At 73.4% G+C, this 26,101-nt stretch overlaps 4 protein-coding genes across 7 annotated transcripts in view; 1 reads left to right on the forward strand and 3 right to left on the reverse strand.

Annotated features, from left to right (window-relative positions):
- Positions 1 to 402: 402 nt before the first annotated feature.
- TFAP4 (transcription factor AP-4) lies at positions 403 to 9,092 on the reverse strand. 2 transcript variants are annotated; one of them, XM_075515148.1, is made up of 7 exons: positions 8,854 to 9,092; positions 4,420 to 4,585; positions 3,786 to 3,884; positions 3,045 to 3,215; positions 2,653 to 2,736; positions 922 to 1,080; positions 403 to 796 (listed from the first exon to the last, which is right to left on the reverse strand). In XM_075515148.1, exons 1-7 carry the CDS (start codon positions 8,940 to 8,942, stop codon positions 602 to 604), a joined length of 963 nt encoding a protein of 320 aa, XP_075371263.1. In that variant the 5' UTR covers positions 8,943 to 9,092; the 3' UTR covers positions 403 to 601. The 2 variants fall into 2 exon arrangements, with proteins under 2 accessions (XP_075371263.1, XP_075371262.1); XM_075515147.1 differs by having other exon boundaries at positions 404 to 796; positions 2,599 to 2,736; positions 8,854 to 9,089.
- Positions 9,093 to 12,880: 3,788 nt separating this feature from the next.
- On the forward strand, positions 12,881 to 21,312 carry GLIS2 (GLIS family zinc finger 2). The gene is made up of 6 exons (XM_075515116.1): positions 12,881 to 13,231; positions 17,719 to 18,094; positions 18,410 to 18,586; positions 19,348 to 19,481; positions 19,760 to 19,878; positions 20,002 to 21,312. The coding sequence occupies exons 2-6, from the start codon at positions 17,735 to 17,737 to the stop codon at positions 20,787 to 20,789; spliced, it is 1,578 nt and encodes a 525-aa protein (XP_075371231.1). The 5' UTR covers positions 12,881 to 13,231; positions 17,719 to 17,734; the 3' UTR covers positions 20,790 to 21,312.
- Positions 21,313 to 22,847: 1,535 nt separating this feature from the next.
- On the reverse strand, positions 22,848 to 25,177 carry PAM16 (presequence translocase associated motor 16). Its single transcript, XM_075515664.1, has 5 exons — positions 24,947 to 25,177; positions 24,470 to 24,554; positions 23,680 to 23,819; positions 23,178 to 23,243; positions 22,848 to 23,006 (listed from the first exon to the last, which is right to left on the reverse strand). Exons 1-5 carry the CDS (start codon positions 24,947 to 24,949, stop codon positions 22,920 to 22,922), a joined length of 381 nt encoding a protein of 126 aa, XP_075371779.1. The 5' UTR covers positions 24,950 to 25,177; the 3' UTR covers positions 22,848 to 22,919.
- A 47-nt stretch (positions 25,178 to 25,224) lies between these two features.
- CORO7 (coronin 7) overlaps positions 25,225 to 26,101 on the reverse strand; it is a 39,094-nt gene continuing 38,217 nt past the window's right edge. For all 3 annotated transcript variants that reach the window (XM_075515661.1, XM_075515662.1, XM_075515660.1), the window contains 4 exons: positions 25,949 to 26,084; positions 25,740 to 25,831; positions 25,560 to 25,646; positions 25,225 to 25,480 (listed from right to left, as the gene is read on the reverse strand). In XM_075515661.1, coding sequence (XP_075371776.1) covers positions 25,475 to 25,480; positions 25,560 to 25,646; positions 25,740 to 25,831; positions 25,949 to 26,084 — 321 coding nt within the window. In that variant the 3' untranslated portion in view covers positions 25,225 to 25,474. The remainder of the gene's footprint in view (positions 25,481 to 25,559; positions 25,647 to 25,739; positions 25,832 to 25,948; positions 26,085 to 26,101) is intronic.

Below are 26,101 nucleotides of genomic sequence, written 5' to 3' on the forward strand. Positions count from 1 at the left end.
TTTTTTTACTCTCCAAAGGGGTTTTCCCTGCCCCACGCGGGGTGTGGGAGCAGTGGTGGGGCTGGTTGTACCCCGAAGCCGGGGGTCCCTGTCCCGCCTTTGCTTCCGTGTCACTTGGCATCTCGCCCTGCTCAAAAACGAACATTTAATTAAAAAAAAAAAAAAAAAAAACCACAAAAAGAGGAGGAAAAAAAACCAAATTAAGATCCCAACCAAAGGCCCGGTCCCAATGGAACGCCATCGGGAACGCCGGGGCTGCTGCCGGCTTGGCAGGATTCCCCGTGGGTCGGCAGAGGGGTTGATAAAACAGGGTGGGGGGCTGCGACCCCCCCACCCCTAACGCCCCCCCGCCGCCATCCCACTGCACCCCAAGCCCCCCGTGTCCCGTTGTGGCCCCCCTCAAGCGCCCGCCCCCCCCCGAGCCGCCCCCCCGGGAGCTGAAGGGTGACCTTTGCCTGCTTCTAGCACTCTGCTTTACAGTATTGGAAAAAGGTCATAAAAGAGACCCAAATCGCGTTGTATTTTTTAAAAATTTCAGCATATTCTCTGACGTTTCCCCCCCCCGCCCCGGCTCCCCTCCCCGGCTGCCGGCCGGGGGGTGTCAGGGCAGTTCCCCGTCCCCCGAGGGCTCTTCTTTGCTCTGGTCCATGGAGTCACTGTCGTTGCCCTCGGTGTCGGAGGCGGTGTCGGAGGCAGAGGGCTCGGGGCAGGCGCGCGCAGGCGTCACGATGACGGCGCGTCTCTGCTCCTCTTCCTGCAGCTGCTTCTCCTGCGTCCCCTCGATGTGCTGGATCGCCTGCCGAGGGCAACCACCGGACGTCAGGACATCGTGTCCCCCTCGCCGATGCACCCAGGGGGAGTCAGGGACCCCCCAGAGCCCTCCCCCCCCCCGCCGCCGTTCTCCTCGGTCCCCCTCCTTACCTGAACGATGGTGTCCAGGTTTTGTCGGGACGTGGAGACTGTGTTGATGACCGAGGACGGGCCCATGGTGACCACGGTGACGTGATGGGAGGGAGGCGGCGCTGGAACGATCACGGTGGGGTGGTGGGTGGGCGCTGGGGGAGCGTGTGATGGCAGGAGCTGGGGAGAGAAGCAAAACCCCCGCCCCGGTCAGCAGGGACCTGGGCACGGCAGCCACGGGGAGAGCACCACGCTTGCTCCTGAAGCCCAAACACCTTCGAGAGCCTGTAAGAGCTGAAGCAGCAGCTCAGCTGCTCAGGTTCACCCATCCCGGAGGGACGCGAGAGCACAGCAGCTGAAAGCTGCCGTCACCTTAGCTTTGGCAGAGCACAACGTGAAGGACTCCCCATATCCCGAAAGGGGAAAGATTTGGGCTTTTAAGCTGGCAGAAGCGAGTGCCAGCCCTCCCATCGCCCCGACCTGCAGAGCTGGGAGCCCGCCGCACCCCTCGGCGATCCTCATTCAACCAGCGGAGGGGAAGATCCACCCTAGCAGGACACTAAGGAGAGTTCACCTAAAAATAGGCTGAACTTCCCCGGGAGGCGGCCGGCAGGGATCCTGCGGGGACGCGGCTCCACAGAAGCCAAAAAAGAGGGAGGAAGCTGGTTTTTCTCCCTCCCTTTGAAGCTCCCCAGGCTGGCGTGCCCCCGGGCTGAGCTTGAGGGCGGCAGCGAGCAAGGACCGGGTGCGGCACCGCGCTCGGCTCCTCGCTGCACCAGGCCGGCGCGAGGCTCCCCCCACCGTTGGCAAATCCGACTGTGCCGGGGGAAAAGGCTGAAGGCTCCCGTCCCCGCGTCCCCGCAGCCCTGCCACGTCTGCCCGGCAGCGCCGCCTGCCAGCTCGCCCGCTCCCCGTTCCCAGCCTGGGCGGTGGCAGGGAGCGGTTCGGGGGTCCCCAAAACCCAGCGGGAGTCACCCAGTGAGAGGCGAAGCCCCAGAGATGGGGTTGGCCTCCACGCCGCTGCCAACCACCCGCTCCGGCACGGGGAGCGTGACCTGCGTCAGCCGCTGGCGGCGGTGCCGTCGTGACTGCTGGCATCGCCCGCGGCCCGTTCGTTGCCCGACGTGCCTGGTGGGAGCTGGAGCGGGACCGCAGCTCACGGGAGCGGGAGCTGCTCTCCACCCACGCCCGGCGGGGACAGCCTCGCGGGGAGGGACACAGCACCGAGGGGGGCGAGTCGGGGGCGGCCGCATCCAGCGCCTTCTGACACAGCCTTGGAAAGCCGCGGGCTCGCTAGTGCCAAGCTGAATCCCTGCCCGCCAGAAAGCGACCTTCCCCATTCAAAGCCCTCTGTGCCGGGGAATGGAGCCGCTTGGAAGCCACCGCGGCGTGGTCCGAGCCCCAGTGTCCCCCCCCGAAACACGGGGTGCCCGCGAGTGCAGCCCCCCTGAGCGCTGGGGAGGCCGTGTGCCGACCCCTTCCCAATTCCCCGAGGGCGAGAGCTTTGCCGGGACACCGCTGCCCGTCCCAGCCAGCCCTAAGGGACGGGAGGTGCCAGGCACACCGCTGAACCGCCCCGACCCCCTGCATTTCACGCCCGTGCGCCCAGCTGCACCGCTCAGGGGGCTGGAGGCCGCCGGGGCGTCCCCCCGGGCGGGCTACGGCCAGGGTGGGCTGGGGCGGCGTCCGCGCACTCACCTGGGTTCGGATCTGCTGCTCGCGCTCTAGCTTCTCCTGGTGCAGCAACCTCACCTGTTCCTGCTGCTGCTGGAGCTGCACTTGCTGAGCGATCACCTTCAGCTTCTCGGGGTACATGTGGGCCTCCAGGGAGCGAACCTGCCGGCCGAGAGAGCCCCGACGTCAGTGGGAGCCCGGCCTGCTCCCGGCACGGCACCCCCTGATCCCTGCCGGGCAGGGTCCCCACGGGGTGGACGCGGCGGAGCCAGGGAGCCCACGGCCGAGCGTGGAGCAGAGGTGGCCAGAGCAGACGGCCCGTGACGCCGCGGCAGCGCCGGCGTCCCCAGGGGGCTCGGGCACGGCCGTGACACAGCCCGCTAGAGGGCGAGCCCGCCCCGCGCGTGGCCAGCACCGTGGGCACAGGCGGCGGCGGCGCCGCAGCCGGATCCGGCCCCGCGTGGCCTCACCTGCTCCTCCAGCATCATGCGGACCGAGCGCTCCTTGTCCAGCTGCTGCCGGAGCTCGATCATCTCCCGCCGCAGATCCTCCGCCTTCTCGTCCTCCCAGATGTCCGGCGAGCCGATGCCCTCGTCTTTGTCCTCTGCCCGTCGCCGTTTCGGGGAGGAGCCGCTGAACTCCTGCCGTGGGGATGCAGTGTCAGGGGACGGGGACCAGCCCTGACGCTCTCCTCGCCATCCAGAGCACGTCCGGGTGATGCCACCCCCTTGGCCACCCCCCAACCCAGCCCCCTGCAGGGAAGGGGCTCCCTGGGGACGAGGGCAGCACGGGGGGTCGATGCCTTCATCTATAGGGGCAGCGCGGCCTGGGGGCGGGCGGGCTCCTGCGCCCTGTGCATGCCCACCCTCCTGGCCCTCACCTCCCCAGCCTTGCGCAAACCCGCTTCTCACGCTGTGACACCCAGGGCGGTTCAACCGGGCCACCTCAGAGCCAGAGCTGCCACCGGGCCGTACCCCGATACCCCAAATGGAAAATGGGACCCCAGCCCTTCTCCCCCTGCCAGGTAAGGGCTGCCGAGTTGAACGGGGCTCCCCTGCCCTGCCAGGAGGGGGCGAAACATCCCGATTCCCCGGATTATTGGGGCAGAGGGTCTTGCCCTGACCCCAAGGAACAGCAGCAACGTCCCCTCCCCAGCTGGGACTGTCCCATCCTCTCCCATCCCGTCCCTGGGGCGCGCAGGCAGGCACTACCTGGATGAACCGCTTGAGCTGGGTGTTCTGCTGCAGTAGCCGAGTCTTCTCCTGCTCCAGCGAGAAGATGTACTCGGCCGTCTGCTGGAGGATGGCCGCCTGCGGGAGAGCCGGGAGGGACACGCTGAGGCAGGAGAGACCCCGGCATCCCCCCGAGCCCCCTCCTGCCAAGCTCCCGCCCTGCCTGGGAGGCAGCAGCACCGCTCCTTGCCCGGCCCCGGCATCTCCGTCCAGGGTCTGCTTCACCCCCGGGTCTCCCCTGGGATTTCCACCACGGGGAACCTCCAGTTGACCCGACTCAGGAACCCGACCGGCTGCCGAGTGCCGCCTCCTCGCCCCACTCCCCTCTGCAGCGGGGCCACCTCGTCACCCAGGCACGTGCCACCCTGCTCCCGGGGCGTGGGGTGCCGTCACACGCACCCAGCCTGCTCTGGGACACCAGGTTTGCGATGCACACCCACTCCCACCGACGAAACCTCCCCAGGAGAGACCTCCATCGCTGAATTAACATATGCAAATACCCCCAATTACTCTTACGGCCCTGTCCTGCCTGACAAGCAACGCCGAAAACCTCCACGTGCGGGACCGGCGTCTGCGTCCCGCATCGCCGCAGCCCCGGTGACGTCCCGCTCACCTTGCTGAGCTTCTCCCCGTCCGTGTGTGGGATGAGGGTTTTCAAAGACTGGAAGCCAGCATTGATGCTCTGCATCCGTCGTCTCTCGTTGCTGTTGGCGATTTCCCTGCGTATCCGCCGCTCCTGGTCCCGCTGGGTCTCCGGAGTCAACGGGATGTTAGCCAAGCTGCAAGGGAGGCAGGGGGTTAGGGAGAAGGGGGCTGCACCCCTGCCGCCAGCTCACCCCCGCCGCGTCCCGCCTCGCTTTGCAATGACGATGCCAAGCCGCCAAAGGGACGGGAAACACGGAAGGGGATGATGGCTGCGGCGCCGGCGAGCACAAAAGCAGGTGGGTGGGTTTCTCCAGCCCCGTAGCCAAAGCTCTGGGGGATGCATCGACCGAACGGTGGCCCCGCTGCAGCCCCCCGGCTCTGCCGGGCCCAGACACGGGCTGCCCAACGCCAGCGCTGGTGGCAAGCCTGGGCAAGGGGAGCCGAGGGGAGGGCAGGGCACGGCGGGGACCCCCGGGTGGGCAAAGGAGGCCGCGGGCCGGCCGGCTGTGTCCCCGCGGGGCCGGCCGGCGTGTGTGGCCCCGGGAAGGCGGCTCCCTCCCTCCCGCCCCGCTGATGGCTTCCAGATGACAGCTCCCAGCAGAGAAGCCCCCGTCCCACCCCAAGCCGCAGCTCCTGCCTGCTTCCTGCTGCCGCCTCCTCGCCCCCCGCGCCCTCGCCCCACAGATGGGCCGGGAAACGCCTCGCAGAGCCGGCGACGCCGCCGGCAGCAAGTGGGGACGGCAGCGGGAAGGGCTCCGGCTGGCCAAGGCCGACACCTGGGGGTCCGGGGCACCGGCTCCCCGAGCAAAGCCCACCGCTGTGGGGGTCCAGCTTCTGCCCCCACACCCCGCTTCTTCCCTGAGACAGTCCAGGGAGCGGGGCGACTGAACCTTGGCAAGGGTTTTCGATCACGGGGATGGCGAGCCCACCGCGCAGCGGCCAGAACCGGCAATTAATAAGCCGAGCACCGGGGCAATAGCTGGCCATTACACCAAACCGACGCGACCGGCAGCCCCTGCCACGCCGCCGGCCATTTCGCCTCCCCGCTGCTGCCAGCGGCGGCTCTCTCCAAGGTGCACCCGCTGGCTGCAAGTCAGGCTGCCGGCGCCGGGGATGCTGCGAGGCACCGAAGACTAAACACGAGGGCCGGGCTGCCGGCGCGAGGCGAGATAAGACGGGCTTCAGCCTCCCACCCAGGTGCCCAGCGGCTCCGGGACTGGGAGACGGGACCGTCCCACCCAGCGCCTTGCCAACACCGGGCTGGAAAGTAAAGCCCAGCATCCTGCCCTCCCTGCCCTCCTGCCGTCCCGATGAGGCCACGGAGGGACCATGGAGGTTTGGGAGCCCAGGGGTCCAAGCGGCAAAGCCAAGCCCTGCTCGCAGCACCGCCCTGCGCCCAGGCAGCGCCCGGAGGCTCCCAGGCCACCCATTGCCTGTCGCAACTGGGGAACACACCGCAGCTCCCCCGAGATGCACGGGGACGGGGAAAGGATCCCAGCTCAGCCCACGGGGACGGCGAAGGATCCCAGCTCAGCCCAGAGGGACGGCGAGGATCCCAGCTCAGCCCAGAGGGATGGCGAAGGATCCCAGCTCAGCCCAGAGGGATGGGGAAGGATCCCAGCTCATGCCAAGGGGACGGCGAAGGATCCCAGCTCAGCCCACGGGGCCGGGAAGATGTTTGTCCCCAGCCACCGAGGCAGCGTCCCAGTGCAGGCTGGCACTGGGTGCCGAGCCCCTGCTGCACTGCATCCCTCCCGTGCAGCTCCCAGTGGGTGTCCCGAGGGGTGCGGAGCTGGATGGGTGCCTGGGGGTCTGCCCCACTCGTGGGGAGCAGCCGTCTGCCACGTGGACCAAAAGCTGCCTGCGGTGGGATCGTGGCACAGGGCTCCCATTCTGCGGTGGGCATCACCTGCCTCCCTGCTCCTGCCGAAAAACAGCCCCAAACTTGTCCCCAAAACACACCAAACCCCGGCAGGTCTTGGGGACGTCGTCCCTTTGTATGGGCAGGGTCTGTGCCCCGTCCCCCTGTAGTGATGCCTGGTGGGGCTGGCGAGGTGGCCGGAGCACCGCTCTGGGATGTCGGACCACCAGCCACGGCCACGCAAGGGGAATGGGACGGAGAGGCCCAGGACTGGGCAGCGCGGAAGCGGTTTCTTAAATACCGGGGAAGGAGGAAGAGCCTGCTTCCTCGCCGGCAGACCTCCCGCAACCTGCCCCAGCTGCTCTTCCTGGGAAGAGACCTGAGAAGTGACAGCAAAATACGGAAAGGGGGAAAAAAACACAAGGATTCAGAAGCCGGCGTGGCCCAGCACCGCCAGGGATGGGGCAGGACAGAGGCAGGGGAGTGGGTGGCACCCACCGGAGCCCTGGCACAGGAGAGAAGCCCCCAGGGCGTCCCCAGGCCGGTGCCGGTGCTGCGGGATTTGGGTCGGGCGAGTAGAGTTTGGTCCTTCCCGCCCCGGTGGCGTGGCAGCCCCTGGCACAGCCCAGCGGGGACGTCACGCTCGCCCGGACCTCGAGGGAAACAAACCCCCGGGGGTGTCGGAGCCGGCCGCTGCTGCCGCGCTGCTTCTGCCTGGCGAGGAGGCCAGGGGCTCGGCAGGCCCACGGCGGATGTCCCACTCTGCCCACTTGCGTCCGCCGCTGCCCACAACTAGTGCTGCGGTTTGCGCCCGTGGGCAGGGGAGGCATGGCCGCGCAGGCAGCGTGCGCCCAAGCTCGCAGGCAGGCTGCCCCAAGCTCCTTGAGGTCGCAGGCAGGGTGTCCCCGAGCTCGCAACCAGAGCATCCCCCCACTTGCACACAGGGTATCCCCACGCTCGAAGGCAGGGCATCCCCAGGCTTGCACAAAGGGCATCCCCAGGCTCGCTAAGCTTGCAGGCGGGCTGTTTCCGAGCTCGAGCTCGGAGGAGCTTGCAAGCAGAGTACACCCAAGTTCACAGGCAGGGTGTCCCCCGGCACCCCGAGCTCGCAGGCAGGGCATCCTCGAGCTCGCAGGCAGGGCGTCCCCAGCTCCTGGAGCTCGCAGGCAGGGCGTCCCCGAGCTCGCAGGCAGGGCGTCCCCGAGCTCCTAGAGCTCCAGGCAGGGCGTCCCGGAGCTCGGGGCGGTGGGAAGGCAGCGAGACCCCCCCAGAGCTCTGCCCCACGCCGGGGGCGGGTGTGGGGCCGCACAGCCCCCCAGCCCTGGGCAGGATGGCCGCATTTCCCTGCCCCAGGCGGTTGCCCTCCCACCCGGGCCACGGGCCCGCGCCGGGCCACAGCCACCCGCAGCGACTAACGTGGGGGACCCCCGCGAAGCCGCCCCACCGCCCCGGGTCCCTGCCCCACAGCTGCACCCCCCGGGGGCCTCAGGTGTGGGCACCCCCCCGAGCATCACTGGGACGCAGCCCCCCACTCCAGCTGAGCCTGCGGGGCAGCGGGGAGGTGGGGCAGGGCCACGGGGCCCCGCGGGGCAGGGCTGCCCCCCGGGGGGAGCGCGGGGGCTGGGGCAGGACTGCCCCACAGCGGGGCTGGGCCTGGAGGGGCCGGGACTGCCCCGCAGGGCCGCGGCCGGCCTGGGCCGCCCCACACGTGTAGTGGGTCCTGGCTGCCGAGGGCTGCCCCGCAGCGGGGCCGGGCCGCGAGGGACTGTCCCACGGGGGCTCCACGGGCCTGGGCCGCCCCACGGGGCGCCTCGGGGCCCGGGCCGTCCCCCACGCGCGGCAGGGCCCGGCCGCTCAGGCCCGCCCCACGGCGGGGCAGGGCGCGGAGCGGGGATCCCGTGCCGCCCCGCGGGCCCCGGAGCGCCGAGGGCCGCCCCGCGTGGCCCCGAGGGGCCTGTGCCGCCCCCCACGCGTGGCGGGGGCCCGCCCGCCCGCCGCCTCCCCGCCAGGCCCCGCCGGCTCGGAGCAGCCCCGCGGCTCCAGCCCCATCCCCGGCCGGCGGGGGGGGTGCCCCGATCCGCCGCGCCCCCCCACCGCCCCCCCCCCCCACCGCGTCCCCGGGCTTTGTGCCGCCGCCTCCCCGCACTACATGTCCCGGCAGCCCCGGCCGCGACCCGCCTCCTCCGGGAGGGCTGCAGAGTCACGGCCAGGCCCGGCAGTAAACACACACCCCCCCCCACGCACGCCCCGCGGACCCCCCCCCCTCCGCTAAACACCCCCTCCTCCAAAATCCCACCCACGCCCCCGCGGGGGAGCGGGGCGGCGGGGGGGCGGGCGGCGCCTCTCCCCGCCCGGCCACGCGCGGCCGCCCGGCCCCATGTGCGCGGCCGGGACCACGTGCGGGCGGTGGGGCTGCGGCGGCCGCGCCGCGCTGCCCCCGGGCCCCCGCCCCGAGCCGCCGCCCCCCCCCCCCCCCCCCTCCGCGGCCCTTCGGCGTGCCCCCTCCCGCGGCCGGGGCCCCCCCGCCGCCCCGCGCCCCACCTGCAGAGCCCGCCGATGACCTCCTTCTCGGATTTCCTGAAGTGCTGCAGGGAGGGCACCTTCTGGGCCGGCACCATGAAGTACTCCATGCCGGGGCGGCGCGGGGGGCGGCCGGGCCCGGCTCCGGCCCCGGCTCCGGCTCCAGCTCCGGCTCCGGCTCCGGCTCCGTGCTCCGGCGGCCTCTGCCTGCGGCTCAAGGCGGGAAACAGCTGGTGCGAGCGCGGCGGCTCCCGCCCGCCCGCCGCCGCCTCCCCCCGCCCGCCCGCCCGCCCGCCCCCGGCGGCGCCGCCTCCGCCAGCCACCGGCCCATGTAAACAAAGGACGGCGCGGGGAGGGGGAAGGGGGCCGGGGGAGGGAGCGATCCCCGGCACCACCCCCCGCGCGGGCCTGCGGGGGCTCTTCTGCCCCGTCCTGCCCCGTCCCACCCCGTCCCGACCTGTCCCGTCCCCGTCCCGACCTGCCCTACCCTGTCCCGTCCTGTCCGGTCCCCGTCCCATCCCATACCCGCCGCATCCCGTCACATCCCATCCTGCCCTAGCCCCGTGCCCTATCCTATCCTACCCTCTCCCATCCCAACCTGTCTTGTCCCCATCGCATCCTACCTCATCCCATCCCATCCTGCCCTGTCCCCATCCCATCCTGTCCTACCCCAACCGGGCCTGTCCCCATAACATCCTATACCCAATCCCATCCCACCTCATCCCATCCTGCCCTAGCCCCGTCCCATCCTATCCCATCTCATACTGTCCTATCCTATCCCATGCCGTCCTATCCTGACCTGCCTTGTCCCCATCCCATCCCATCCCATCCCATCCCATCCTATCCTATCCCGTCCCATCCTGTTCCTACCCCGTCCTATCCTATCCTGACCTGTCTGGTTCCTATCCCATCCTATCCTGTCCCCATCCCATCCTATCCCATCCTGTCGTGTGCCCATGCCATCCCATTCCATCCTGGCCAACCTCATCTGATCCTGTTCCATCCCATCCCATCCCATCCCATCCCATCCCATCCTGTCCTGTCCCTATCCCATCCTGACCTGTCGTGTCCCCATCCCATCCTATCCCATCCTTTTGTGTCCCCACACCATCCCATTCCATCCTGTCCAACCTCATCTGATCCTGTTCCATCCCATCCCATCCCATCCCATGCTGCCCTATCCCCATCCCATCCCATCCCACACCGTTCCTATCCTGTCCTATCCCATCCTGACCTGTCTTGTCCCCATCCCATCCTATCCCATCCCCATCCCATCCTATCCCATTCTGTCGTGTCCCCACACCATCCCGTTCCATCCTGTCCAACCTCATCTGATCCTGTCCCATCCCATCCTCTCCCATCCTGTCCTGTCCCCATCCTGACCTGTCTTATCCCCATCCCATCCCATCCATCCCATCTCATCCATCCCATCCCATCCTGTCCCCATCCCATCCTGTTCCATCCTGTCCAACCTTATCCGATCCTGTCCCACCTCATCCTGCCCTGTCCCCATCCTGTCCTACCCCTACACTATCCCATCCTGCCCTGTCCTATCCCTGTACCATCCTGTCCCATCCCATCCCGTCCTGTCCTGTCCTGTCCTGTCCCATCCCCATCTTGCCCATCCTATCCCCATCCCATCCTGTCCCATTCCATCCTGCCTCATCCCATTCCATCCTGCCCTATCCGTATTCTGTCCCGTCCCATCCCATCCCATCCCATCCCCGCCTGGCCCTGGCACCCTGCCCAGCCACTCTCCCCCTGGCCCCAGCACTGCCCACAGCCCCGGCTCCCCCCGGCCCCGGGGCGCTGCGCCCCCTCCTCTGCCCCGGGGTGGGCCACAGCCCGTCCCCCTGCTGCGGGGGGGGCTCAGGGGGCAGGGGCCGGGGGGGGGGAGTGACAGCAGCCTTGGGGCTGCCATGGGGCTCAGGGGTCTGGGGGTGACGGGGGTGACGTGCCTGGCAGGGGCCATGGGGGCTGGCAGGGGGGCTCAGGACTGGCAGGGGGCTCTGGGGGCTGGCAGGAGCCACGCGGGACCTCGGGGACCCCCCGGGCCCTGCGGGAGGCCGGGCGATCCCCGCTCCCCCCTGCCCAAAGCCCCCCTCTCCCCCCCCGCAGCCTGCGTGGGGCCGGGGCCACCGGAGCGGGGCCATGGGGAGCCACCGAGGGTGCAGGGGGTGTCCCGGGGCCGGCCCGGCCCCCCGGGCGGGCAGGATCCGGCCCTGCAGCGCGGGGTGGGCTCCCCCCCCCCCCCCCAGTTCCCCCGGCCCAGCCCCGCTCCGGAGCTGGCAGGACAGGTTCTGCCTGGTCCCTGCCTGTCCCCGTCCCGCCGGGCCCCCTGCCCATCCCTCCGCGGGAGGCCTCGCCGCCGGGGGCTGGGGCGTCCCCCCACGGCGCGGGGACACCCGTGTCCCCCCCGCCGTGTCTCCCCAGGCTGGCCGGTGGCCAGGGGCTGGCGGGCAGCGCTCCGGCACGGATCCGGCCAGGCCCCGGCATCGCTCGGCGCGGGCACTCGGCCGTGGTCCGGAGCCGGGGGGCACGAAGGGACCCCCGCCCTCCGCCGTGGGCCCCCCGCCACCCGCCATCACCCTCCACGGCTCCCCGCCACCCCCGGAGCCCCCCCCAGCGCTGCCGAGCAGCCGCAGGGGTCCCCAGACCCGTGCTGGCGGCTGTCCCTGCCGCCTCCTGCCTGCGCGCGGCCGGGGACAGGGGGGCCCTGGGGTGGGGGGCCCGTGCCCCCCATCTGGGAGGACTTTGGGATGGGGGAGCGGGCTGGCGTTGGCGCCCGGTGAAGGGGCACCGGTGACCCGAAGGGAAGCGAGGCTGGGGACACCGAGCCACCCTGTCACCGCTGCACGTCCCCGTCCCCACTGGGGCCACCACTGCCGTGGGTGGCATGGGAGCCCCCCCCGCACGCACCCCCCAAGATGCACTTCTAGCCCATTTCCATTTTGGGGGGGGCAGAGACGTCGGGGTTCACACACACACCCCCCCCCCCATTTTGGGGGAAAAAAATTCAAAAAAGGGAATAAAGGATGAAAACGTGGTGGCAGCTGCTCCGCAGCCGCCGGCCCAGGGGAGGAGGAGGAGGAGGAGGAGGAGGAGGAGGTCACTGCTGGGGGCACAGCAGCTCCCCCCCGCAAAAAAACCATGGGTGGGGTGTGATTTCAGCCACCCGCGTGGCACGGTGCTGCCCCCCCCCGTGTGTGTCCCCCACTTTTGTGGCAGGACGGTTGGGGACACAGCAGCTGCGTCCCCCCCACCCCCCGCAAAAATACCACGGGTGGGGTGTGGCTTCGGCCACCCGCGTGAGAGAGTGCTTCCCCCCCCGCGTGTCCCCCCGTTTTGTGGCGGGAGTGTCGGGGACATAGCCGCTCACCGCCCCCCAAAAAAACCCCCACGCGTGAGGGTGTGACTTCGGCCAACCGCGTGGGGCAGTGCCGCCCCCCCACTCGTGTCCCCCCCCTTTCGTGGCGGGGCTCTTGGGGACACAGCAGCTGCGCCCCTCCCCCCGCAAAATCCCCACGGGTGGGGCGTGGCCCCGGCCACCCGCGTGGGCCAGCGTCCCCCCCACCCGCGGGCCCCGGGGAGGGAGTTCCCCCCCCGGTGAGGGCTGCAGCATCCGGGCCGGCCCCGCCACATCCTGCCGCCGGAAGGAGCCGCGGCCCCGGCGCCCCGGGACAACCCCCCCGGGGGTGACGTCATGCGGAGGCCCCCGCCAGCCGTGACGCCAGCCGCGCTCTGTGACGTCACGCGGCGGGCGGGCGGCGCCGCTCCTGCGGGGAGGGGGATCCCCCTCCCCCCACTGTGACCCCCCTCCCCCCCCCGCCGCCGTCCCCGGTGCGGGGCGGGGGGAGAGGCCGCTCCGGTGGGCGCCGCCCCCCGCTCCCCGCGCCGCCGCCGCCGCCGGGGGTCCGTCCCCCGCCCCGCCACGTCCCCGGGGGGGACACGGACACACCCGGGGGGGGGGGGGGGCTCGGCTCTGCCGCAGCGCCGGGGTGACCTTGCGCGCGGGGGGGGGGTGTCCCCGCGTGTCCGTGCGTGTCCCCCCCACGGGGCGGGGCTCCCCCCCCCCCCCGCCGTGCCCCCCGGTGCCCCCCGCGGCGGGGAGGGGCCGGGCCGGGCCCCCGCCCAGCTCCCGCCCGCAGCCGGGGCCGGGCCGGTCGGTGCGGGGCGGCCATAAATCACGGCGGGCAGAGCCCCCGCCCCGCCGCCGCCCTCCGCCGCCGCCGCCCGGGGGACCGGGGAGGGGGGGCAGAGCCCCGCCGCCGCCCCCGCCCCCAGCCCCTGCAGATGTGGCGGAGCGGCCCGGCGGCCCGGCAGCGGGGGGGCCCGCTCCGCCAAGCCCCGCTCCCCGCCCCGCTCCCCGCCCGCCGCCGGCGCTGAGCCCCCGCCGCAGGTACGATCGCGCACCGGGCCCCGGCGCTTTGTCGCGCCGCCGCGCCCGCGGAGGGGGGGTGGGGGGGAGGATGCTGCCGCCACCGGGGGGGGACACACCCTCCCGGGAAGCCCCTTCCCCGCCCCGGGGGGAGCGCCGGGACCCTGCCCCGGGGGGGTGCGGGGCTGCGGGGGGGATCCCTCGCCGGGCACCTGCAGCCCCCCCCCCCCCCCCCCGCCGTGGGGGGGCGGTTGGCGGGGGGGACGGGGACGTGGCCCCGCTGCAGCCCCGGGGCCCGGGGCACGGGAGGGGGTGAGGGCGGTCGCGGCGGGAGCGCGGGGCTCCCCGCGGGAACACGGGGTGTGCGGAGCGGGGGCCCCCCCCCCGCTGCCCACCGGGTGCCGGCGGGGGGGGGGGGGGTGGCCCTCAGCCGCTGTCCCCCCGCACCTGGGCCGGGTGTCCTGACCTTGGCCGCGGGGCGGGGGCTGCGGCGGGGACGTGCTCGGTGGCTCTGCGCGGGCACGGCCACCCCCGGGGACCCACCGGTGTCCCCACCGTTTCGGGAGGGCGAAGGGGCGGCTTTGGCCGGGGGCCGCAGGGCAGCCCCGTCCCGGCCCCACGCCGGCGCTGCCGCCGCCCGTCAGCCGCCGGTCCCCCCCGGTCCCCATCAGCGGGGCCGAGGCGTGGGGTGGCCGAGCCCAGGCTGCGCCGGCACGGGGGGCGGGGGGGGGGGCTTGGGGGCCTGGCTGGGGTGAGCCCCTCCCTGAGGCACCATCAGCGGGGGCCAAGGGCTGCCACAAATTGTCCCCAGTGTCCCCGAGCACTGCTGCAGGGGCTCATCCCCTGCCTTGCGTGGAGAAACCCCTCTGCAAGTGGCCACCTCCCCTTCCCTGTGCCTTTGTGTCACCCTGCCGTGACCACGTCCCCGCAGCCCGGGGTGCCTGTGTCCCCCCGACCCGGGCCCGCGCAGCTGCCGAGCCCCAGGGTCTGATCCGCCGGGGGACCGGGGACCAGCCCCGCTCCTGTCCCCGTGCGCTCCGGCCGCGTCCCCGAGCGGAGGCGGCAGGGGCGTGCGATGCCGGTGGCACCGCCGTGGGGCTGCTCCGCGGGGAGCGGGCTGGTCCCAGCCCCCCGCCGGGGTCGCCACGGCCGCCACGTGCCCGGGAAGGGGGGAACCACGGCACCGGCCTCGGCTCGGGGACCGGGGGACAGAGCCGCGGCCCGCTCCTGGGGGACGCCTTCGGGGGCTGCCATCAGCCTGGGCGGTGCGGGGTGGCGGGCGCCGGGGGACGGTGACAAGCTGGAGCCGCCAGCAGGATGTGGCTCCCCGGCCCAGCGGGCACGAGCGGGCTCCGGTGCGGAGCGGCACTGCCGCTGCCGCCCGCAGCGGGATGCGATGGGGCGGCGGGTCCCGCGGTGCCCGTGTCCCGCCAGCGGCCGTGGGGACGGTGACCCGGGCAGCGGCGCAGACCCGGGCGGCGGGGCCAGCTCCCGCAAACCCCACCCACACCGCCCCGGCGCGGGGGGCTCCCGGGCCGCCCGACCCTGCCGGCAGTGCCAGCCCTGCCGAGGGCGGGCAGAGCCGTGTCGCCGCGGCGGGCGGGGGGGGGGGGGGGGCCGAGCCCTGCCCGCAGCGCGGGCACCGCTCCCGGCTCGCCAGGCCCCGGGTCACCGTCCGCTCCGGGGCGGCGCAGGCCCGGTGCTGGCATCCCTCGCCGCCGCCGTCCCCCGGCGCACCGCGCCGCCGGGAAGTCTCTGCCCCGTGCCCGCCCCGCGCCCGCGCTCGTCCTGGCGGGTTTTGTGCCGCAGCCGGGGGGGGGGACCCCCTGGCCATGCCAGCAGCGGGGTGGCCCGGAGGGCTGGCTGCCTGCCGCCTGCACCGGGGTCACGCCGGGTCCCCCAGCCGTGCCGGCTGGCCGGGCGGCGGGGGGGGCGGGGGGGGGGGGCCGCGGGCTGGCGGACCCCGGGGGACCCCAGCCTGGCTGAGGAGTCTGGCTGGCCCCAGCCCAGACTGGGAAGCCCCTGGGCCCGGCGCTGCGCTGGACTGGTTTGAACTGGTGCGACGGGGGGGGGGGGGGGCTCGCTGGGCGGCCGAGGGGAAGCTGGGCCGGGGCCGGGCTGGCAGCGCCTGGCGCGGCGGGGGAGGCCCGGGGGGAGCGGGCAGGGGCCTCGCGCGGGGGCCGCAGGTGCTGGGGCGGCCGGGGCAGCCGGCCAAGCCACCGCGGGGCTCGGCCCGGCCCGGCCCCGGCCCCGGCCCCGGCCCATCCCGGCGGGGCCCCTGCGGCGCCCCGGCCCGGAGCGGGGCTGGCTCCCGGGAGCGCCGGCGGGGCCGCGCGGTTTGGCAGCTGCCCGCCCGCCCGCGGCCGCGCCGGGAGCCGTGGCGTCAGCGGCTGGGGGCCCCTTCCCACCCACCCTGCCCGGGGCCGGCCGTGGCCCCCTGCCCGGCACCGCCCGCCCCGGGACCCCCCGAGCTCCGTCCCTGGGGACAGGGCCCCCACGGGGGGAACCAGCCCCGATGCCTTGCCCGGCCCCCCCCTGCGGGACCCCCCCCCCCCCCGTCTCCGGGGAGTCTGGGGGGGCTGCCAGGGCTGTGTTCCACTTCGGCGGCTGGGGGTCCCGCTCCGACATCCCAGCTGTGGGGTCCTGCCCCCCGTCTGTCCGTCTGGTCCTCGAGCTGTGCCAGCAGGCTGTGGGGCACGCGGGGGGGGGGGTGTGGGGGTGGCTGGAGCCCGAGAACCATGGGGGGCTTGGGGCAGGGACCCCCTACGGGGCAGGCCCTGCTGTGGGGCGCAGGGTGAGGACCCTCTGGAGGGTGGGGACCCTGCTGTGGGGCAGGCCCCATGGCTGTGGGGGCTCAGGAGGGCAGCTCTGCCACAAGGAATGGGACCCTGCTATGGGGCAGGCCCCACAGCAATGGGAGGAGGTGGAGGCTCAGGCAGAGCCCCCCACTGGAGAGGAGGGACCCCGCTATGGGGCAGGCCCCATGGCTGTGGAGGCTCAGGAGGGCGGCTCTGCCACAAGGAATGGGACCCTGCTATGGGGCAGGCCCCACAGCAACGGGAGGAGGTGGAGGCTCAGGCAGAGCCCCCCACTGGAGAGGAGGGACCCCGCTATGGGGCAGGCCCCCATGGCCACGGGGGGCTCAGGGAGACGTCCCCTCTGCAGGGCAGGGGAGCCTGCTATGGGGCAGCTCCTCCGGCCACGGGAGCTTGGGACAGGGACCCCCCCCACGGGGCCAGCCCCACGGCCAGGACGGGGGCACCGCTGCTGCCGGGGGGTGCAGGCGGGGGGTCCCCCGCCCCGCCGGCCAGGCCCCACGCCCCCCGCGGCTCCTCCGCATTCCTCAGCGTCTGAGCCGGGCTGGACCCCCGCCAGCGCAGGGGGGCCCTGCCGGCGGGGCAGGGCGGGGGCCGGGCCCCCCGGGGCGGGGTGGGGTGGGGATGGGGGGGCCCCGCTGCCACGTGTGCTGGGTGCGCCGTGCCCCTCGGCCGCCTCCACCCTGCCCCGGGCGACGCGGGTGGCCGGGGGGGGGGGGGGGGGGGGCACGGCCGGGGACAGCATCGGCGCTGGCACGGGTCGGGTCCGGGCGCTCACTGCTGCACCGAGCTGCCTGTTCTCAGCCGGCTGCCGGATGTGCGGCGGCCGAGCCACGGGGGTGGCAGTTTTGGGCGGCGGGACAGGGGTGGGGACGCGGGGTGGCCTGGCACTGCGGAGCTGTCACCCTGCGGACAGTGGCACGGGGGGGCAGGGTCCCCCACCACGTCCTGGGAAGTGGGGGGTGCTTGCAGGCGGCAGCCCTGCTGTGCCATGCTGTGCCGTGCCGTGCCATACCGCGCCGTGCCGGGCCGTGCCGGGCCGTGCCGTGCGGCAGGCAGCCCCTGCCCGGCCCCGGCAGGCAGCGGCGTTGGCCGGCGGGGAAGGGGCCCCGGCGGGGGAGGAAGCTCTGCCGCCTCCGGGGCTGGGGCCAGCAGGCTGGGCCGCCCGGGTCACCGCCGGGCTGGTGGCTGCCACCGCCCTCCTCTGCCGCTGGGAAAGGCCTCACTGGGGCAGGCCCGCGGGGACGGACAGACGGACGGACGGACCGGGGGGGGTGGGGTGGGCAGAACGGGGGACACCGCAGCTCCGGGGCCACGGGTGCCCGGGGGATTTGGCAATCCCTGGCGAGGTTTGGTAATCGGCCAAGGGGCTGTGCCGGCCCTGGGGGCTGGCGACATGGAGAGGACACGCTGGGGACACCGAGGGGCTGTGGGGACCGGTGGGGGGTGGGGGGGCCCGGTGCCGTGCCCTGCCCTTTGCCCGCCGCGGGAGGGGGCCACCGCGGGGCGGCCGGAAGGGACGGCACGGTCGCCCCGCCAGCTCTGCGGCCACCGGCACCCGCGCGGCCTCCGGGCCGGAGCGGAGGCGGGCATCGCCACGGGGCTGGGCGGGGGTGGCGCGTCGGGGGGCACCGGTGCCCCCCCCCCCCCCGTCCCCCCGTCCCCGCGGTGACCCCCGCGTGTCCCCCGCAGCGCCCGCCCTGCCACCATGCATTCGCTGGAGGAGCCGCTGGACCTCAAGCTGAGCATCTCCAAGCTGCGAGCCGCCCGGGAGAAGCGGGGTCCCCCCGGCCCCCGGCCCCGCGGCCCCCAGCGCCCGGACGCCCCGCCGGCCGGGGATGGCCGGGGCGGGGGGCAGGGGGGGCGCCGGGCCGGGCCGGCCTCGCTGTCCCCCGGCCTCCTGGCGCACTCCAGGCTGGCGGAGCCGCGGGACGGGCGCTTCGCTGCCGTGCCGGTGGTGGACCTCAGCCTCTCGCCCCGCTCCGGCGGGGAGTCCCCGGCCGGCAGCGCCTCGCTCTCCCCCGAGCGCCAGGGCAGCGGGGACCTGCCCGGCCCCCTCGCCCCCCACGTAAGTACGGCCGTGTGTCCCCCCCGAGGTGTCCCCGGCCGTGGGGACTGTGCCCGGGATGGTGCTCCCGACCTCGGCAGCGTGCCCGGTGCTGCCGGTGACGCAGCCCCCCCCTCGCAGTGTGTACACACGCCCCGGGGTCAACGTCCTGCCTGCCCCCCCCCCCATGCCCCCCGATCCCAGTGGCATCCCCGGGGCGGCCCCTGGGGGGGTCTCTGGGGGGCGATGGGGGGGGGGGGGGCTGGGGTCTCTGGGGGGTCTCCATCCGGCTCGGCCCCGTCCCCCACCGCCCCCCCCCACCGGGCTCTGCTTCAGGATTTCCAGTCCCTGCGCTACATCGACGGCCTCCCCAGCTCCTTCCAGTTCTTCCTGCCGCTGGGGGCGGGGGGGGCCCTGCACCTGCCCCCCGCCGCCTTCCTGCCCCCCACCAAGGAGAAGCGTCTCCCCCCCGAGCTGCCCCTGCCCAAGCAGCTCGTTTGCCGCTGGTCCAAGGTCAGCGGGGAGGGATGGGGGGGCAACGGGGGGCTGGGGGAGCCGTGCGGTGGTGGGTGGGGGGGTTAAGGGGCTGTGGGGTGAGAGGGAGGGGTTATGGGGCTGGGGGGGGTGTCTGTGCAGATGCTTTATGGGGCTGGGGGTGGCGATAGGGGGCTGGGAGACCATGCAGGGGAATTGTGAGGATGGCGGGGGGGGGGGGCACATAGAGGCATTTGGGGGCTGGGGAGAGGACGTGGGGCTGGAAGGCCATGGCAGAGCTCTGTGGGGCTTGGGGGGGCAAGTGGGGACAGCTGAGGGCTGGGGGGGGTGATGGGGAGCTGGGGGGGGCCACGTCGGGGGGCTGGGGATTTGATGTGGGGCTGGGGAGGGGGAGTGACCACCCAGGGGCATTGCGAGGATGGGGACGGACGGACGGACGTGGGAGTGGGGGGGCCACGCAGGGGCATTTTGGGGCTGGGGAGAGGATGTGGGGCTGGAAGGCCATGGCAGAGCTCTATGGGGCTTGCGGGGGCCAATGTGGGGCTGGAGGGGGGGGTGATGGGGAGCTGGGGGCCATGCAGGGATGCTGGGGGAGTGATACGGGGCTGGGGGGGGGTGGGGTGCAAAAGGCCATTTCCATCTCCCCAGATGATCGTGCTGCTGCGCACGGGGTACGGGTAGGAGCTGAGGGGGGGTGAGGGGCAGGGGCTGGCCCTGGTGGGGGTCTCGGCCTGCGCCCACCCCACCAGGCCCCCTCACCCCCAGCCTCCTGCCCACAGTGCAACCAGTTCTTTGACCTCCTGCAAGACCTGGTGGACCACGTCAACGACTTCCACGTCAAACCCGAGAAGGACGCGGGGTACTGCTGCCACTGGGAGGGCTGCGCCCGCCACGGCAGGGGCTTCAACGCCAGGTGGGCAGGAGGGGCTCTGGGCACCGGGGGGGGGATCTGGGGTCCCTGGGGGGCTGCTCTGGGTCGCTGTGGGGAGACAGGAGCCCAGCACTGGGGGCTGTGCAGGGGGAGGTCTCCATCCACCCAGCCCTCCGGTGCGGGGTGCGAGGTCCCGGGGGGCTGGATGACTGCGCTGGCCTGGATGTCCCTGTCCCCACACGCCATAGCCAGGGCACGGGGACAAGAAGACGCCCTGGGGGCTGGGGCCATCCCCCATGATGTCCCCCCAACCCTGGCAGGTACAAGATGCTGATCCACATCCGGACGCACACCAACGAGAAGCCGCATCGCTGCCCCACCTGCAACAAGAGCTTCTCCCGCCTGGAGAACCTGAAAATCCACAACCGCTCGCACACAGGTCAGCGCCGGCCACCGCGCTCGCCCGGGGGAGCGGGGGGGGCTCGGGGGGGGGACGACGACACAGGGGACCTGGCAGGGCTGGCCGTGCCCCCGGCAGACCCGGCGCTGTGCCATCCTGCAGGCGAGAAGCCCTACATCTGCCCCTACGAAGGCTGCAACAAGCGTTACTCCAACTCCAGCGACCGCTTCAAGCACACCCGCACCCACTACGTGGAGAAGCCCTACTCCTGCAAGATGCCGGGCTGCCACAAGCGCTACACTGACCCCAGCTCCCTCCGCAAGCACATCAAGGCCCACGGCCATTTCGTCTCCCCCGAGCACCCGGAGATGCTCAAGGTCCACCCGCCTCCCAAAACGCCCCTGGGTTCGGCGGAGGTGCCCTACGTTAACGGGGCGCAGCTCGTGATCCCCAACCCCGCCGCCCTCTTCGCTCCCCCGGGGCTGCCGGCGCTGCCCATCCCCTTGGCCCCGGCACCGCTCGACCTCAGCGCCTTGGGCTGCGGGGCTGCCGGCACCCTGCCCGCCCTGCCGGGCCCCGTCTTGCCCCTCAACGGCGGCCCCCTGAACTTGGCCAAGAGCCCGCTGCTGCCCTCGCCCTTCGCGGCGGGGCTGGGGCTGCCCGTCATGTCGCTGCTGGCCGGCGGGGCCAAGGCCGAGGGCGAGAAGGGCGGCGGGGCCGAGGGGCGGCCGCCCAAGGCGGGCAAGGGGCCGGAGGGCCGCAAGGAGAGGGGCGAACGGACGGAGCCGGGGCGGCCGCGGGCCCCCCCCGAGGGCCCGGCGCTGCCGCCCGGGGCCGTGCTCGACCTCTCGGCCGGCGTGGGCGCGGGGGGCGGCCCCGAGGCGCTGCCGCCGGGCTGGGTGCTCCTCCCGCCCGGCTCGCTGCTGCTCAAACCCGCCGCCGTGAATTGAGGGGCCCGACGATGCCCGGGGCCGCCGGCCCGGCGGGCAGATCCCGCTCCCCGGGGCGGGGGGGGGAGGGGGGGGCAGAGGGGGTTCAGCCCCTTCCCCCCCCTCCCGCCCCCCCCGCAGACCCCCGGCCCCGGCGGGGCCTCGCTCGCGCTTGTAACCGTCACGAAAGAAGAAGGGACTCTTCTGAGAAAAGCAATAATCCCGCGGCGGCCGGAGCCGGCTGCAGCCCCGGCCCGGGGGGCGCGGGGGGCGCGGGGGGTGCGGGGGGCCCTGCTCCCCCCCCCGGCCCCCGCCGGGCAGCCGGAGACGCCGCTATTTATTTCTCGACCGGCCCCTGCTCTGACGGGGCCGCAGCGGGGCTCGGCCGCTGCCGCCGACTCGGCGTCTCCCTGCCCGGGGCCTCGGCACCGCCGGTGCCGGTGCGGACCCCCCCCCCCCCACACACACACACAGAGCCCCGGCCCCCGCCGTGGGGACGGCGGGGCGGCAGCTCGGGGACCCACCGCTCCCCCGCCCCGAGCCGCGGCCGCGGCACTTCGGCGCGGTCCCTGCCGTGCCGGGCCCAGCCGGCTGGGCGCACGCCGGCCCGGCGCCCACTCGCGTCCCTCCCGCTCCGCGGCCGCCCTCGTGCCCCGCCGCCTCCCCGGCCCTTCCCCGTGACAAGGCACACGGCCCCGTGTGCCGCTCGCCGCGCCGGCTCCGCGCCGGGGCAGAGCCGCCCTCTGCAGCTCCGTTCTTAGCTGACCGTGTGCCGCCCACGCGTGGGGGCAGCGGGCAGCGCGCAGGGCTCCAGCGCCGGCAGGGCTGCTGCCGGCGGCACGTTGGCACCGGCTGACGGGGCACCGGCTCCCCGGGACCCTGGCCCCCCCAAGGTTCCCCGACGAGCCCCCCCCACCCCCCCGGGGCCAGGGGCGGGCAGAGCCCGGAGCCTCCCCCGGCACCCACGGGGGTCCCGCGTACCTCCCGCTGCCGGGCAGGACCCCCGCCCACCGCTTTCTGGGGGGCGGGGGGGGGTGTGTGTGTGTCTCCCCCATCCTGCCCGCTCCCTGCTGGAAGGAGCCCCCGGCCACGCGTGCCCCGCGGGGAGCCGGTCTCCCTGCCCTCACCCTCCTGGGGCCGGGCACGGCGGCCGCTTGGCGCTGCCACAGCCCCAGCACGGCCACGGGCCATCGACCAGGCCGCCCCGGCCGGTGTACGGTGTACGTCTCCTCGCTCCTTTGTCGGTTTGTTGTTGCACATTCCAGGACATCAGTATTTTAACGGTCTCCAAGTGCCTTTCTATCGTAGTTTCTGGGTTGTTTTTATTTTCCTCCTGTTGGGCTCCATCGCTGTTAGCATAGCGTTTAAGGACTGCAGAAGTAAGAGATAAGCTAACGACTATAACACTATATTCCTCCAGGGGAGAGGAAGTTTATTAAGAAAACAATAAAGTGAAGTTGAAGTAAGTTCCTGTTTCAGTCCGCAATGGTGGCGAGGGCCACGGTGAGCCCGAGGTGGGGACAAAGCCAGGGGACGGAGGGGTGCTGGAGGCCATGGGTGCGATCTGGGGGGCACGGCTGGCTCTGCCTGCCCCCCCGGCGGGTCCCCACGCTCCCCAGCGGGCAGCCTTGGTGCCGGTGAAGCCCTGCCGGGTTCTGCGGGATGAGCCGCAGGTGGGGACAGCTCAGCAGGTGGGGACAGCTCAGCGTGTGTCCCCCACGGCCCCTCGCCCCGACCCAGCAGCCGTCCCGGCTGCCCACCCGCAGTGGGAGAAAGGTAACGGTGCTCCCGGCGTTCCCGTGGTACGGAGCCAGAGGTATCCGTGCACTCAGGCCAAGAGCACCCGAACCCACCACGAAAATAGCTCCCGCAGCCTCCCCGGGTGCCATTTGAGCCCTGGCAGCCCTCGGTGCCCCGGGGACACCCCTTCTTCCCCAGCCGCCTCCCTCCTCCTCCTCCTCCCCAGGGCAAAACCCAGCCCCGCCAGCCCCTCGCAGGGGCTGATCCCCTCAGGGTCGGCGGGCGGAGGCGGGCAAGTCCCCTCTCCCTCCCCGGGGCGCAGAGCAGGCAGGCCAGGCGCTGGAGGACATGGTATTTATTGGCTATCTATAAGTTAAGGGTGAGGGACACGGGGCGTGGGGGCGGCAGGAGTCACGTCTCGGCTTTCCACTCCTTCTCCTTCTTGTCCCTGGCCTGGATGCGGAGCTCCTCGTCCAGCCGCTCCTTGGCTCTCACCACCTGCGGGACACGGTGACAGGGTGGCACAGAGGGGCGGGGCCGTCCCCCTCCCCGCCCTGCCTCACCCGCAGCCACGCTCAGGCTCTGCTCTCTCCCGAATCCCAGGCGGGGGGGTGCGGAGGGCAGGGCTGGGGGCCAGCGCAGCCCCCCTCCTCTCATCCCTTTGCTCACCTTGGACTGCAGGTAGAAGGAGCCTCCCACCGACTTGTCGTTCACCTTGAACAAGTGGTCGTAGTTCTGCCGAAGAGAAGTTCCCCGTCAGATTCATCTCATCTCCTCCGCCCTCCCCGGCCCCGAACCCCGGCAGCCTCCCGCTCCCTGCGGCGGTGCTGGAGGGGACAAGCGTGATCCTGGGGACGTGGCTGGCTCTGCCCCACCTCCTGGCCGGTCCCCACGCTCCCAGTCGGGCACCTCCGGGGAGCCCACGTCCTCTTCACCGAGCAGCGCCGCTGGGCAAACGCAGGGGCCGAGCCCGGCAGGCTGCTAATGCCCGCGAGCTGCCGGCACGCTCCTCCAGCTGGGGCAGGGAAACCTCAAACTGGGATTAACTGGGCCCAGGACGGCACCCACACTCCCTCCAGAGACCAGTCGTCACCCCCATGCCAGGCAGCAGCCACGGGGAGGGCAGGGCCCTGCCAGCACCGGCTCCCCCCGGCTCCGAGGGAGCCCCTACCTTCTGGATCTCCTCTGGGTTGAGGTTTGAGACGTTGAGGATCTGCTGAGCTTCCTGCAGGCTGATGCCGATGATCCTGGAGGCAGCGGCGGACTGGGGCCTCTCCGAGCGCCCTCGCGCATCTGCCGCCGCTCGGCTCGCTGCCCGGAGACACCGAGGGCGTGAGTCCCCCCAGCGCTGCCCCCCCGGGCCTCGGCGGGGGCCAGGCAGCAAAGCCCATGGGCTCCGAGGTGCTCGGATCCCAGTTTCACCCCTCTGCCCTCCTCACGCTGCCTCCAGCCCGCGGGGGTCACCCGGACGAGGTCCCCGGTGCTGGGGAGGCAGCAGGAAACGGGGGGGGGGGGGGGGGCACTGGTTTGCTGTCGGTGCCCACAGCGAGGCAGGCTGCAGGCAGGCAGAGGCAGGCAGGGCAGCGCTGGGGCTGCCGTGTCCCGGGGACCATCCCGCTCTGCCCTTCTGGGCTGCTGGGATGTCTCAGGGCCTGGCAGCGGTGCCGGGTCCCAGCTGGTGCCTGGGAGGGCTGCTGGGAGCCCGGCTCGAGCCGAAACGCCATTAGGCCGGCGCCAGGATGCGGGTGCTGACTGTCACCCTGCGACAAGCCTGGCAAGCGTCCCCTCCGGGCGCAGCCCCGGGGGACGGGGAGCAGCGGGGTGCCCTGGGGAAGGGGATGGGGAGGGGGGTGCGGCCGTGCCCCGGGCAGGGGTGGGGATGCCATGTGGCGCCCAGCACCGTGGGCACGCTCTGCACAGGGAGCGGCCCCCCACGCCAGGGCCGGCAGCTCGGCTCGTACCTGCGAACTCCTGGCGCAGCGCCCGCATGAAGGCCCGTCCGACCACCTGGGCCCCCACCAGGATGATCTGCGCCAGGTACTTGGCCTGCGGGGACACCCTGCTGTCACAGCCGCCCCGGGCCCTGTCCCTCCACCCTGTCACCTCTCCCCGGCCCGGCCCCGTCCCCCCGAGGCCCGGCCCTGCCCCTCCCTGGCTCCTGTCACACCGTGGCCCTGCCCAGCCCCGGCCCTGGCCCCTCTCCACAGGCCCTGGCCCCCAGAACCAGCTTCCTCGCACCTCCCCGGGCCCTGCCGTGCCCCCGGGCCCTGCTCAGCATCACCCTCCGCCTCCCCGGGCCCCGTCCCTCCGTCCCCGGGCCCTGCCCAGCCCGGTCCTCCGCCTCCCCGGGCCCTGTCCCCGCTTCCCGGGCCCTGTCCCTCCATCCCCGGGTCTTGTCCCCTCGTCCCGGCCCCGCCGCCTCCCCCGTCCCCTCTCACCATGTCCCCGCCGCCGCTTCCGCCCCCGGCGGTCACGGGGTCAGGGAGCGAAGGTCGCAGCTGCCACAGAGGTGGCGGCAGCGCGGGACGGAGCGCCCCCTCTCCAGGGCACAGCGCCCCCTGGCGGCCGCGCCGCCCCGGAGGTCTCGCCGCTAGCTGGCGGGGCTGCGCTGCGCATGCGCAGAGGGCGGGCGAGGCCCAGGCCGCGGCCTGTTCCTGGTGCCGGTGCCGGTGCCGTGTGTTCCCCCCCCCCCGGTTCTCCCCCCCCCCCCCCCGGCCCGGAATCACGGCAGGAGACGGGTGCTGGTGCAGCGGCTTTAATAGCGGGGCCTGCCCGCGGTGGGCGTGGGGTCCTGTGCCGCTGCCCGGCCCGGTGCGCGGCCCTAGGCCCTGCCGCGCCTCCCCTCAGCCGGGCCGGACCCCGCCGCGCCGCCTCCTCCTCCTCCTCCTTCTCCTCTCCGTCCTCCCTGCCGGGCCCGGGCGGGTGCGGGGGTCCCCGGCGTGGTCCTCGGGGTGCCGGGGTCCGGCCTAGTCCTGCGGGAGGGCGGGTGGGGGTGAGGAGAGCGGCAGGGCGGGACCGGCCCCGGGGGCCGTGTGTCCCCCCCGCACCTACCCACTCGTCCTCGTCCACCCCCTCGAAGGAGTCCTGGGGCAGCGGGTCGTCCCGGTTGCCCAGCCGGGCCACCATGGCGCTCAGGAGCTGCAGGGAGGCAGGGCAGAGCCGTGGGGCCTGGGGCATGGCCCCCCGCCCGGGCCCCGCGGCAGGGTGGTCCCAGGGTGCCCCAGCACCCACCTCCTCCTTCTTCTGCTCGTCAGACTTCTGCTCCAGGTACACGGATGCAGGGACGAACTTCCGCGCCGGAGCCTCCTTCGGGGCCTCGCTCACTGGGAGAGCGGCGTTGCCGTGGGGCAGGAGGGGCAGTTCGCCCCACGGCTGACACCCCCCCCCGAGCCCGTCCCCCCCGTGGGCCCGGGGTCCTCACCCTGCCCCTCTGCACCCACCTGGCCTCATGTCGGCCGGCTGCAGGCTGGCACGGCGCTGCTGCCCGTCCTCCCCGGCCAGCCAGGCGCTGCTGCTGAGGGCCGGCTCCCACCACACGCGGGTCAGTGGGTAGATATCGTCCTGGAAATACTCCTTCTGTGGGGGCAAGGGGC

Source organism: Mycteria americana, chromosome 12, assembly GCF_035582795.1.
Source record: "Mycteria americana isolate JAX WOST 10 ecotype Jacksonville Zoo and Gardens chromosome 12, USCA_MyAme_1.0, whole genome shotgun sequence".
NCBI lineage: Eukaryota > Metazoa > Chordata > Aves > Ciconiiformes > Ciconiidae > Mycteria > Mycteria americana.

Bases quoted from the DNA above. Each gene is read 5' to 3' on its own strand.
- GLIS2 (XM_075515116.1), top strand. From the start codon at position 17,735: ATGCATTCGCTGGAGGAGCCGCTGGACCTCAAGCTGAGCATCTCCAAG. The intron at 18,095-18,409 runs GTAAGTACGGCC...GCTCTGCTTCAG, and splicing joins CCGGCCCCCTCGCCCCCCAC to GATTTCCAGTCCCTGCGCTA. The intron at 18,587-19,347 runs GTCAGCGGGGAG...TCCTGCCCACAG, and splicing joins TCGTTTGCCGCTGGTCCAAG to TGCAACCAGTTCTTTGACCT.
- PAM16 (XM_075515664.1), bottom strand. The intron at 23,820-24,469 runs GTACGAGCCGAG...GTCTCCGGGCAG, and splicing joins GCTGCGCCAGGAGTTCGCAG to CGAGCCGAGCGGCGGCAGAT. The intron at 23,244-23,679 runs GTAGGGGCTCCC...TCTCTTCGGCAG, and splicing joins ACCCAGAGGAGATCCAGAAG to AACTACGACCACTTGTTCAA.
- TFAP4 (XM_075515147.1), bottom strand. From the start codon at position 8,942: ATGGAGTACTTCATGGTGCCGGCCCAGAAGGTGCCCTCCCTGCAGCAC. The intron at 3,216-3,785 runs GTAGTGCCTGCC...TCCCCACGGCAG, and splicing joins AGCTCAAGCGGTTCATCCAG to GAGTTCAGCGGCTCCTCCCC. The intron at 797-921 runs GTAAGGAGGGGG...TGCCCTCGGCAG, and splicing joins ACCTGGACACCATCGTTCAG to GCGATCCAGCACATCGAGGG.